The 12,970-nt window shown below is 39.4% G+C and overlaps 1 protein-coding gene across 14 annotated transcripts in view; it reads left to right on the plus strand.

Annotated features, from left to right (window-relative positions):
• The window catches only part of HECTD4 (HECT domain E3 ubiquitin protein ligase 4), a 198,184-nt gene that overhangs the window by 49,130 nt on the left and 136,084 nt on the right, over positions 1-12,970 (plus strand). For 12 of the 14 annotated variants that reach the window (XR_002641591.2, XM_022550829.3, XM_089894536.1 and 9 more), the window contains exons 2-7: positions 35-552; positions 4,476-4,565; positions 5,232-5,362; positions 8,492-8,600; positions 9,274-9,412; positions 12,234-12,404. Coding sequence is in view for 12 of the 14 variants with exons in the window: in XM_022550829.3 (XP_022406537.1) it covers positions 35-552; positions 4,476-4,565; positions 5,232-5,362; positions 8,492-8,600; positions 9,274-9,412; positions 12,234-12,404 (1,158 nt within the window). In the remaining 2 variants the exon portion in view is untranslated. Of the gene's footprint in view, positions 1-34; positions 553-3,138; positions 3,215-4,475; positions 4,566-5,231; positions 5,363-8,491; positions 8,601-9,273; positions 9,413-12,233; positions 12,405-12,970 lie in introns of those variants that run through there. The other 2 variants (XM_089894538.1, XM_089894540.1) reach the window with 2 other exon arrangements.

Raw genomic sequence — 12,970 nt, forward strand, 5'->3', positions numbered from 1 at the left:
TACATACCAACTTTTCTATTGGTTCTTTCCTTAGATTTTAACATTTGAGACCAAGAATCCGACGGAATTAGCAGAACGTTTGCGCTCTGTTTGTGGGAATCAGAGCAATGCGTATGCCCGCCTGCTGGAATACCGCCTGAATGCCTTGCGAGGACTGTGGAATGCCCAGCGCCAGCTGGCCTTGGAAGAACAGCATGAAAGGGAAAGTTCAGGTGACGAAGAAACTTTGGCCCTGCTCAAACGCCAGGGCTTGTTGCAGCAACCCGAGCAAGCTCCCTTCACGTCAAGGATGGGGCTCCTGCTGGTCTTCCCCCTTATTCAATCCCAGAGTAGAACAGACCCCTCTCTCTGTAACATAACTGCTGAGGTGCTATTGAACTGCCTTCGCGACTGCCAGCCTTTGAGCTTGACCAAGGAGCCTGCTGACTGTCTGAATGGAATCGAAACTTTGCTGTGCTCTTGGCTAGAGGAGACTTCTGACACAGGCCGGCACATCCCACATAAGCAAAAAGAAAATGCTGCTGCTGCCCTGGTGGCTTTGGCATGTGCCAGGTAAGGAAAATCAAAGGTGCCAACTGGTGACCTTGTGATGGCTGCTTCCTGGGTTGGGTGAGTGAATAAGAGGGCAAGCGTATTTGTTGGAAGTCTCAACATTCAGAAGTCCTTCTTCGTTTTCAGTATTGAATTTTGCAGCCTTGACAATACATAAGATGCTTCCACCAAAACTTGGTACCAGGAGCTGGAGTTGAAACCCAAGTTCAAGTTTTTGCTTTCTGTTATACCATGATAACAGCTTAAACAGTTTAAAATGGAGAATCAGCACTTGCCATTGTCTGCTCACCCTTAGATGGTTACTGTTTTACATCAGGTAGTTAGTAGAGGATGTTGTATCTGTATTTCCCCTGGAAGGACAGTCAAAAAATATGTAGAGCTTTTAATTTTTTTTCCTGCATGTCTGTAAGGAGTATGTCAGTGAGTGAATGGGTTATTACTCACCTGGACTCAGTCACACAGACTTGGTCACAAATTATATTTCTGGACCTTGACGCTTGGCTCCATCAATTTAACTGAAAGATCTCTGTGTGTGTAGCAAGATTTAATAGTGTACTGTCCTTCATTTGTAAGTTGATGTTACTGATGTACTGTCAATAGGAAATGTGCTTGGAGTTACTTTTCCAGGAGAGGATTTCTTACATTCTCCTGCCCAGTAAACTGTATGATCACTCTCACATATTTGTGAGAAAAAGTTTCACTACCTTTGCTTTCTTCTAACCTAATTGTCTAGGGACCAGTTAGGACCACGGTCTGATAGATTAGTGTCACTAATCTCTCTCCCTTCATAATTTTTTCTTTCATTGAGTTATTCCTTTTGTTAGCAAAGAGAATGTGGAAAAGTTCTTCTTGGAGGATTATGAAGTTCCTAGCTATAAGACTCCTTTCCCTATTTTTATGGTTTCAAAGTTGACCTTCAAATGGTTGAATCTGAAGCTATTTTTAAGGCACAATGGCACCAGCATTTATTGTCAGTTTCTTTGCCCTGAGCAAACTGTCATAGCCTAGTTTTAGATCCTTGAAGACTGTGGTTGATTATGGAAATCCTGACATGAGCTTAATTCTGGAGACATTATTGGGTGGTACTGAAATAAGTTTCCCTGTAAAGGCTTTATATTGGACTGATTTATTTTTTTTGGATATGCGGAAGACAGTTTTGAGCCCTAAATAGATTTGTTATTAATGCAAAAGTCCTACTTTGGGAAATTTTGCTTTTAGATAGTCCTATCTTTAGACAGATTTAGGATGTTTGGAATAATTATCAACTCTTTAGTTTCAAATGTTTTTAATGAACATGGGATCATAAAACTCACTTTTTTATTATGTACCCTAATTTAGTCTGAACCAAGAGAGAGTTATTGAAATCGCTTCATGTACTTGCGATTCCAAATTCCGTTCAGCAGAAACGTTGAAATGAGTGATTTTTATTTTCTTCTTCTTGGGTGCGTATTTTTGTTTTTGTTTTAGATGGTGCCTACATTATTGCTAATATTATCACCTTGTTCTGGACTTTATTTACCTCAGTCACATACTTTTCAGTGTTAGATCATCTCCTTTAATGAAGTTATTTAGGAGCATATTATTGAACTTTTGAGATTGATGCTCTCAAAGACAGAACAGCATTTCCAAAAAAATATTTTGAAGATGTTCATTCATTTCAACCAACTAACATTTATCGAACATATCTGATGTGCCAGAAACCTTACTAGGTCTTAGGGAAATAATGACTCATGGTGACTCATGGTCTCTAATCTTACAGTTGAGTGGATTTCATTTTGTCAGTCATTATTGCTCATTTACCACGTGCAAGAGACTCTACTAGGCAGTGCGGATACAGCAGTGAGCAAGGTAAATGGTTCCTAAAATTGCAAGGTTTACATGAGACTGAGAGAGTCAGGCAACTAGCAACAAATGCATATATAAGGTAATTTTTGAGAGGGATGTTCACTGTAAGAAGACAAATCAGGATATTTTAATAATAGAGAATGACTTAAGTGGAGGTGGGAGCCAGCATTAGCTAGAGATACCAGGGAAGGCCTTACTGAATAGGAGACGTTTGAGCTGAGGCCTAGATGATGAGAGCCAGCCAGCCATGCAAAAAAGCCAGTGACAGGGAGTTCCAGGCAAGAGGAGCAGCAAGTGGCACAAATCTGATCCTCTTTCTGTGCTTGGGGTAGGACAGCAAAGTGAGCAGGGTGGCTGGAATGCAATGGTAGAAGGAGAGGGGCAGGAGATGAGAGTCCAGACCGTGTAAGGGCTTAGGAGCCATGGAAGGAGTTTCAATTTTACTATTTATTTATTTATTTAGGCTGTGCCAGGTCTTAGTTGCAGAATGAAGGACCTTTTTAGTTGCAGCATGCAGACATAGTTGCAGCATGCATGTGGGATCTAGTTCCCTGACTAGGGATTGAAGCCGGGCCCCCTGCATTGGGAGCATGGGGTCTTACCCACTGGACCCCCAGGGAAGTCCCTAAATTTTACTCTTAAAATTTGAATCTGGCAGCTAATAATATCTTATAGTTGGTTTAATGTTTTAAATGTTCCATTGTGACTTTGCCCCTTTCTTTTAACCTCGCTGTACCCCAGGGAGGTATCCTTATTGGACAGATGAAGAAGTAAAAAGCCATAGGAATTTGGTAACAGGACTGAGATGGTGCCGCTGGTGAGTGGCAGAGCCGGGTTTCAGAGCCTGTGGGTCCTGACTCCCAACTTGTGCTTTTATACTGTGTCTGCTGCCTCCCTGCCTTATATGGTTCTTTGAACACCAGAGATAGTGAAAGGGGCAATTAAGAGGAGGACTCGGGCTTCCCTGGTGGCACAGTGGTTAAGAATTCGCCTGCCAGTGCAGGAGACACGGGTTCGGGCCCTGGTCCGGGAATATCCCACATGCTGCGGAACAACTAAGCCCGTGTGCCACAACTACTGAAGCCCGTGCGCCTAGAGCCCGTGCTCCCAACAAGAGAACCCACCACAATGAGAAGCCTGCACACCACAACCAAGAGTAGCCCCCACTTGCTGCAACCAGAGAAAAGCCCACGTGCAGCAACAAAGACCCAACGCAGCCAAAAATAAAAAATAAATAAAATTAAAAAAAAAAAAAGAGGAGGACTCTAGGCCTTCTTGGTCCTGTGTTAGGTATTCCATTTCTTTTTGGGGTTTAGGCACATGATACTTAGCAATTAAAGACTTGGCTAAGAGAATAAGGTAGCAATCTGAAGTCAGCCCATCTGATACTGGCGATCATTTAGCTCAGGAAATGTTCTTGTGGTGATTTATACTTGGGATCTGGCCAGGTAAGTCTTGTGCATCTTAAAATCACCTTCTTTTAGATCCTGCTGACCAAAGTATAGACTTCCCAGAGCCTCAAGCTTTGGGAACCAAAAGGAAATTGGGTCTTAGTGAGCTCTGCAAGCATTACAGTCACATACTGCACAGCACGGGGAAGCAGAAGGAACACCTCTCAGCACAAAGTATTATTTGAATGTTTTCCTCTTCAGTCATATTTAATGTGTGAGATGTTTATGTAAAATGGATGAACTTAACAAAGAGATTAAGAAATTAAGCCTAGAAATACTGCTACACTTTTAAATATAACCTTTTCCTATGAAATATCTCCTTCAGCTAGAGATCAACTTGATGATGAAACAGTATCAGGCATAATAGCCACACATTCTTTGTGCTTGAGCTTTATGTTTTGAACTTTTATGTTAGGGGAACATTATTTACCTTTGCAAATACAAGAAGAATATCATAACTGGCATGGTAAGAATCACGTCTATTTTGACATTTTGTACAACACATCTACTGATTGGCAGAAGCAGACTCAATTTGGAAGCTCTCCATGTGGTTAATAAAATTGACATTAACAACCTTATTTGACGTTTCAGTTGTGATGATTTTCTGTTCCTTCCTTTTCTTTTTAGGGGATCATTGAAAACTTTTGTTCATACAGTCCATCTATTACAGAAGCAGACAGATCTAGGGTCCCTGCCTGTAGCTGATGTGCTGTATAGGTAAGTTGTCATTTTGGATCCTCACCCTCCTTCTACACAAGGGAGCCTTGTGCATAAAAGCTCTTTTAATAAGTAAATTGCTAAACTCTTTTTTTTTTTTTTATCCATTAATGACTCATTTTTAAATAAGTATGTTATTTTCATCTTAAGTAAGAATTTTGTTTCTTTCCTTCTTGGAAGGTGTTCCTAGAGCATGTTATTTTTAATTTTTTAATTTTTGTGGTAAAAAAAATGCAATAGCTTGTCATGAATTCTTATTGTAGGTTTCAAGATAATAAGATGTTAAGGTGTAAAGAAAAAAGTGAAAGTCATAATCTCACTACTCAAAGATAACCACTCCTAATGTTGTATGTGTTATATGTGTTTCCTAGTTCATACCCCTTTCTCTCCATCCCACCCCTTCTCTCTATCTCTCTCTCAGATATGTATACATGTAAAATATATACATTTTACACACAGCTGCAATTTTATTATAACATTTCCATAAGCACTACTTCGTAATTTTCTAATTTAAAAATATACGTATTGTTAATGTCTTTTCAGATGTATAGTATTTGTGTAGAACTATTTTAGTTTTCTGCTCTTTGAGATGTTAAGTAGACTTTTATCTTCTTGCTGAAATGGATAGTCTCGGTGTCTTTATGATTCTCTATCTCCCCTATTTAGGCTGTTGCTTTTGGAAGGGGGGCCTGGATCCCCCTCCTGTTTGCTTGGTGGCAAACACATAGTATCATGGGGGTATGAAGACATGTTGCCTGCACCAGATAGCAACACTGGCTCCAGTTCTGAAAATAAAGGTAATGCAAGGGTTTTGGTCCTGTGATTGAAATTAAGATATGAAAAGAGTGGTTTTAGATAATTGTGGAAAACGATTTAGACATAACTCTGTATTCCTTTTAATTAAGAGCCCAAGGTTCCTATACAGGGTAATCATTGTCTGCTTTATCAGTAAAAGTATAAAAGCTGATACTCGGTGAGGTAAGAAAATGGATAGGTTTTACTATCGCAAGGGAAAAGGATCATCCATACACTCCTGCCAAGGAGGCATGAATTACTTAAATTCCTAGGTATTTGAATTTGGGCATGGGAGCCTTAAGTCCACGAATAGAGTATCAGGTCTTGTTGCCGGATGCTGTTTCTTTTAGTAACTTATTGTGTGTGTGTCGGTGAACCTCCTGTCCTACAAGCAAAAAAAAAAAAATGAGATTGTTCAAAGGAGCATGAATTGTTAAGTATCCCCTTTAAATAAAGGAGACTAGATTAAAATGTTTTTACAGTTTTACAGGTATTACATATCTGTTTATTCTGTGATCTCAGTGAAAATGGCAGAAGGTCTCTGAAATGACCTGCAGTTAACTGACTTACCAGGTGAATTAGGCCTCTATTCGCTTGGTAGATGTACTGACCGGTGCCGTGGCACACAAAACCCATGAGGCCAGTAGGCTCTTCTTAGAGTCTGTGCATTGCTGCTCCCACCTACGGAGTTGCAGGCTTGCCAAGAGTCTGCCTTGCTTCCAAACCTGTTTGTTATTGTAATTGGTACTTGTGATTATATCATTAAATATTACATAAGTGATAAAATAGGAATTTAAAAAACCCTAGGGGATTATTTACATTTAGAAATGGAAGGCTTTTAGGGCTTCCCTGATGGTGCAGTGGTTAAGAATCCGCCTGCCAATGCAGGGGACATGGGTTCGAGCCCTGGTCTGGGAAGATCCCACATGCCGCGGAGCAACTAAGCCCGTGTGCCACCAACTACTGAAGCCCGTGCGCCTAGAGCCCGTGCTCTGCAACAAGAGAAGCCACCGCAATGAGAAGCCCACGCACCACAATGAAGAGTAGCCCCCGCTCACCGCAACTAGAGAAAGCCTGTGTGCAGCAACGAAGACCCAACACAGCCAAAAAAAATTTAAATAAATAAATAATTTTTTTAAAAAATGGAATGCTTTAGAATGAGTCAACAAAGCCAATCTCTAAGAAATTGGTGTTCTCTAAGAAATTAGAGCGGGATTCAGAGTCTGTTCTGCCCACCCCTTCTCACACTTTTGATGGGGACAGCTTTCCTAGGTAACTGTAAGGGAATGGGGTTCAGTCTAAGCAGTGGGCCATCCCCACACCTCTCATCCAGTGCCTGTGCCTTTTCACGGTCCACTGTTTCTTCCAGATAGTCATGTGAAAGTGGTGAGAGGAACAGAGGCAAGACTCCTGGATGTGAGTTACTATCTTCACTGACTCAACTAGAGTCAATAGGAGAAGCAAAAAGCCTCCAATGCCCAAGAAGTTCTTAAACATTATAGGTGGAAATTTATAAATTCATACAAAACCAAAACTCTTTTCTTTACTCTCTCCTTTTACTCCTTTTAGTATCTCCTTTGGAGTAATTTCTTACTGAGGATGATGGTATTAAGCTGATCTGTATGCTTTTCACTCTCTTGTACCTTTGGTTTTGCTCCTGGCTAGAGAATGTTTTTCTTATAAAAATTTAAAAAGTAGTCTTATTTAATTTTTAATATGTGGAAACATTCAACATACCCAGATGTTGAAAGCATACTACAGTAAACCCTGTATACCCATCACTCAGCTTCAACAAGTGTCAACTCCGGCCAATCTTGTTTTACTCTGTCACCTTGACTCTCACTCCTTGTCAGATCCATACTCAAAAGGCCTTGGCCTTAATCTAAAGAGTGATGAATAAATGTATATTTATAAGTTTTAAGTTAAAATAAAATGTTTAAGGAATGAAATTAATATTTTGAAAATGATTACCTACTTTTAACTGTTTTTTGAAGAACTAATAGGAACAAGTCTCGGTTATCTTGGATTAGTAGACTGAATTTTTAAGATAACCACATACTTAGTACTAATTTGAGTGCTATTACACTGGATTTCTTATCATACGGCAAATAGTAGAGAAACTCCACTTAACCATAGTAAGTGGATTGATTTTGAAAATAAAAACAAAGTTTTATTTGTAAGCTCTCTTATTAAGGTAAATTCTCTAGAATATGTTAGTAAACCATTTACTATCATTCAGAGAGATACTATTTGTTTTAAGCTTGGGGAAGATATCCCTAAGGGTAAACATACTTGCTCTTTTTAAATAGAAGTGATATTATACTTTTGTGCTGTGTCACTCCAGAAATTTAAAATGAGGATCTCTAGATGGAAAATCCACAAGGAGTAGATTTTAGTTCAATGTATATCATCAGTCTATCAACATAAAATCATTTGCCATTCAAGGGGCCCTGGCTTTGTACCAGAGAGCAGTGTGGGTGTTTACCTATGTTGTCTCATTTAACCATCACAGTAACTCTTGAGGTACATATTATCTTCATCTTACAGATGAAGAAACTGAAGTTCAAAGAGGCCCAAGGTCAACTAATAAGTGCCCCAAACTCTTAAATCTCACACCTTTTTTATTACACAATCCTTAGCGAAAGTATTGTGTACTTAGTCATTTCAGATTGGAGTTAGGAATGTATTTTTGCTATTCAAAAAAAAAAAAGGAAAGAAAAAAAATCTTTGGCAGAGACTGAACCAGGTTCTTCTGCTAATAACTATCTGACCTCTTTCCCTGATCTTGGTCTCTAATCCTACATGCATTTTGGAGTTTTGTTTTAGGTGTTCAAGCCATCTTCCCTGGAAGTCACGTTGAAGCACTTATTTTATTATTTTTATTTCTGGCAGTACTGTGCAGCTTGCAGGGATCTTAGTTCCCCGACCGGGGATCGAACCTGGGGCCCGGCAGTGAGAGCACTGAGTCCTAACCCACTGGACTGCCAGGGAATTCCCAAGAAGCACTTATTTAAGAAATGGGAGATTATCTTTCATTCAGCCTCCTAATGGCTTTTTCATTCGAAAAAGCACGTTTATAATTTCATTAGAAAAAGCATGTATATAATTTACTTGTGAAAAAACGATTTCAGATGCTGACTTGGGACGCTGTGTCACGGCAGATGGTCTTTACCTGTATACTACTAACTCAGTTGGAAGAGGAGTAAGCAAATTGGGGTCTGGATTACATGGTACTCTCAGGTCAGTTGCATGGAACTTGCTGAATGATTTGGCTGGAACGTTTTCCTCATTACCTAAATCTGTGATGAAGACACCCGGGAGTGCGTGCTAACTCCCCATAGACTGATGAGTGACTAAACAAGTCTGAATGACTGGTTTTCTCTTATTGTCACTTTCTCTCTCTGGTTCTGTTAATGCATTTCAGCTTTGTTTTGACTCTATAAAGAGTTTGGTAGCCCTAAAATCATTGTTTCTAGCTTCTAGCCAGAAATTCCTCTGTGATCAGAATTTTTATATTAATGACTTCTCCATGTTGATAAATGGGTATTTTTCGAGTTAAGTCTTTTTGTTCTTGGATTTGACATTGGATCAGTGGTGATTTTTTTTTTTTTCAGTTGGGATATAAGATCTATGAATTGCTGCCAAAAGAAACCACAATTTGAGATCCTTATGTATATTTAATTAGACCGTTTCCCCAACTTTTTCTCCTCTCCAGTTTGTTGTGGGAAATTAATATTTGCCATAGTTTGTCAGTCTCAAAGTTAATATAATATGTTTATTCTCCTTCAGATGTTTTGCATACTTAGTTATTGAAAAGAAATTAGGAGGGAAATGTTGTTTTGTCTGTTGTAGCTCATTGCAGGGTTTCAGACATGACCTGGTGACTTAGCCTGTATACCGTTTTTCCCCACAGAGGTTTTGTGTACTGCCGGAATGAGGAGCTGGAACCAGGATGGATTGCTTTTGGCAGTGGCAGTCTTCTCCACCGGCCTGTATCTTTTGACAATAAACCTCACTCTCTTTTCCAGGTCATTGACCAGAATACCCTTCAGGTAAACAGAACACCAAGGCTTTGTGTTTTATATTTTGGCGACAGTAAGGGAAGTTTGTGACATCATCAGAAGGAATAATAACATAGTTGATATAGTTTCCTGCCAGAGTGACATCCTTTTAACTGTCATCGTTTGGGCATTCTGTTTTTTCTCTAATGTCTTAAGTTTTCCCATTTTAGGATTAAAAAAATTTTAGAGTCAAAGATGGTATAAATCCCAGCTTTTTTTTTTTTTTTAACTAGATCTATTTTGGAAAGGCATTATCTCCCTATTCAATTTGTTCTAAACAGCCTTTCTGTGGGAATGGGAGCTTTGAAATGAGTTTAGATAAAATCATCGTGCGCTTGGGATTGAGCTCATCCTTGGTGCTCTTAAAGCGCTCTGTTATGGCACTTGCTATATTATACTGAAATCGCCTGCTGTTGTGTCGAACTCCTCCCCAAGACCACACACACACCTTTAGGTCAGGACCCTGTCTTACTCATCTTTGTGTCCTTAGAATGTAGCACAACATTTGATTGATAATTGATAATAACAGTGTCTCTCTTAGCCAGGCTGTGGGTTTGGCAATTTACATACACTTCCTCTCCTTATCTGTGAGGTGTGACTACAGCAGTTTCATCTTACAGTTAAGGCACCTGAGGCTAGGCACGTTGTAAGCACTCAGTAAGTGTCCTTCAATGAAGGAGTGAGCTTAGAGAGGTTAAGTATCTTGCCACACAATAATGGCAGCATGAGAACTTGAACCCATCTGCTCTAGAGTTTGAGCTCTTTATGCTACAACTTTCTGTCTTTCAACCAAAGTCAAACTGAACGGTTAGAGTTACTATCTGTGGAGTGAGTGCCCTGAGAGTAGTCACATCCAGGACTTAAGTGGGATGTTACATCTTTTCTTGTCTGTCACTCAACTGTGCCTTTCCTGGAGAGCAGTCTTGCTCACCTTTGCATCTGCAGAGCACATAGGAGGTGCTCAAAAATTGTTTGTTTTTTTTAAAATTTTATTTATTTTATTTTTGGCTGTGTTGGGTTTTTGTTGCTGCACGTGGGCTTTCTCTAGCTGTGGCGAAGGGGAGCTACTCTTCCTTGCGGAGCGCGGGCTTCTCATTGCAGTGGCTTCTCTTGTTGCGGAGCACGGGCTCTAGATGCGCAGGCTTCAGTAGATGCAGCACGCGGGCTTGGTAGTTGTGGCTCATGGGCTCTAGAGCGCAGGCTCAGTAGTTGTGGCGCATGGGCTTAGTTGCTCCGCGGTATGTGGGATCTTCCTGGACCAGGGCTCGAACCTGTGTCCCCTGCACTGGCAGGCGGATTCTTAACCACTGCACCACAATGGAAGCCCTCAAAAATTGTTAGATGAATAAAATAACAAATAGATGCCAAATTAACTTCATTTCTTATCAGTAATGCAGATAGATGAGAACATTGCCTGTTCTCATTTGAACAGGCAATTTGAAATAGCCTGGGGACTTAAACAGATGTTAAATCTTGGAACGTGGTTTACATTTGACGTAATGTCAGTATCCTCTGTGTTTTTGCAAAAACTTTGTTGCCCAAGAAAGCAGTGTTCTCACTAACTAGATAGGTGCGTTGGAACAATTTGTGGGTAGCTTAAGCCATTCAGTAGCCGTCAACTTTCTAGATGTCTTGGCATTACAGATTTCAAAGTGTGGTTATAGCAACTAAATGACTTTTTTAACTTTTGAGGTAGCAAAAACAAGTCTGGAAAAAAGTTCATATGAAATGAGTTCAGGGGTCTAAAGTAACTTTAGGAAAACTAGTGACCCACCCAAAGAGGTGGAGTAACTGAAGGTCATTCTTACTGTCTCCTAAAGGCACCTGACCTTCTCTAATTATTTTTATTTGGGGATTTTCAGTTCTGTTTCTATTCTTGGATTTTTTTTTTTTTAAACCTAGTCAACAGTTCTCTTGATTCTCATTTTCTCTTATTTTAAGTGCTTTTCTCTGGCAGTAAAAATTAGTATGTAACTGCACATTTAATATAAAATATGCAGAACTTATTCATTACACTGAAACTGAAAGATGTTTAGTATTAGAAACACATGCTTCATGTCTAATACAGAGAATGGGTGTTTGTCTTTTTCCTTCTGCTGGTCGTGGTGAATTTCAGTAAGCCCTCATGTGCTAAGTGAGGATCTGTGTGTACCTTCATCTCTTTACTCCTCCCTCTTCTCTGCTTTCCCTTTTGTTTTTTTCTCACCTTTGCTTTTTTCCTTCCTTCCATAATTATTAATTTCTGAGTTAGACTCTGAATTAGGTGCTGGGAATATAAAGATGAATAAGATATAGTTCCTGTCCTTTAAATATACTTAAGCCTTAAATTTATATACTAAGGGAATTTCAGAAAGTACTGTTTCTCTAAAACTTTGGTTTTTTTCTTTTTTTTAACATCTTTATTGGAGTATAATTGCTTTACAATGGTGTGTTAGTTTTTGCTGTATAACAAAGTGAATCAGCTATATGTATACATATATCCCCATATCCCCTAAAAAACTTTGTTTTTAATAAATGTTTGATAAAACACACATGCATAGCAGATTCAAAGTGTTTAGTAATACTTTTTCCTATTAAAATGTAATGGGAATTAATCTCAGGAATCTTTTAATCTATTGCATGGCCCATTGTATGAACTCTTATATTTCTGTCATATAATTTTCATATATTATTCTTAGAGGTAAATGTCAGTTTTATTTTGACCAGGAGGCCTATTGAATTCTCTTCTTGGACTTAATGGCATTAATGATGAACTGATAGAATCAGAATTTACATGTCACACTAATGAAGTTTTCCTCCCTTTCATGTCCAGGTGTGCCAGATGGTGCCAATGCCAGCCAATCACCTCCCTGTGGGCAGCACTATGAGCACCGTGCACCTTTCTTCAGATGGTACTTACTTCTATTGGATCTGGTCTCCTGCCAGTCTGAATGAGAAAACACCTAAGGGACATTCTGTCTTCATGGACATTTTTGAACTTGTGGTGAGTTTCACTTTCTCATTTTATGTCTTTGCAGAGACATTTTTTACTTGCTTTCTTTTTATAATTGGTTTACAAAGGACCTAAGAAACTTGGAGTACTTGTACAGTGTGTTCACTCTTGCCTCAAAATTGACTTCTCTCTTGGATGTCTTTGAAGATTTCTTTGTTTGGAGTTGTATGACACAAATAAAGGCAAGGTTTTTGAAGGTTAATCTAGCAACAGAGTGGAGATAAGGATAGTTAATGTGTAGACAGTGGGCTTTTAAGTAGAAATGCTCATAAGCTTCTTGGAAATTTGGAACTAAATTGCACTAGCAAGATTGGGTCTACAGATGGATATTGGGAGTCCCCAAGAGAGATGACAGTTGATATTGTGAGAAGGCAGTCGTTCATTCATTCATTAGATATTGGCTAAGTATCTACTGAGAGCCAGGCATGGTGGTATCTAGGTGGTGGGAATACAGTGATGGGCAAGGGGGACAGGACCCTTGCTCAAATGGAGCTTGAATTTTGGCTGGTGGGTGGGTTGAGTTGTGGTGGTGGTGGAGAGACAAAACATTGACCATA

The sequence above is a fragment of the Delphinapterus leucas genome, chromosome 14 (assembly GCF_059928025.1).
Source record: "Delphinapterus leucas isolate spDelLeu-1000000601 "Yukka" chromosome 14, BTC_Dleu_Yukka2, whole genome shotgun sequence".
Classification (NCBI taxonomy): domain Eukaryota; kingdom Metazoa; phylum Chordata; class Mammalia; order Artiodactyla; family Monodontidae; genus Delphinapterus; species Delphinapterus leucas.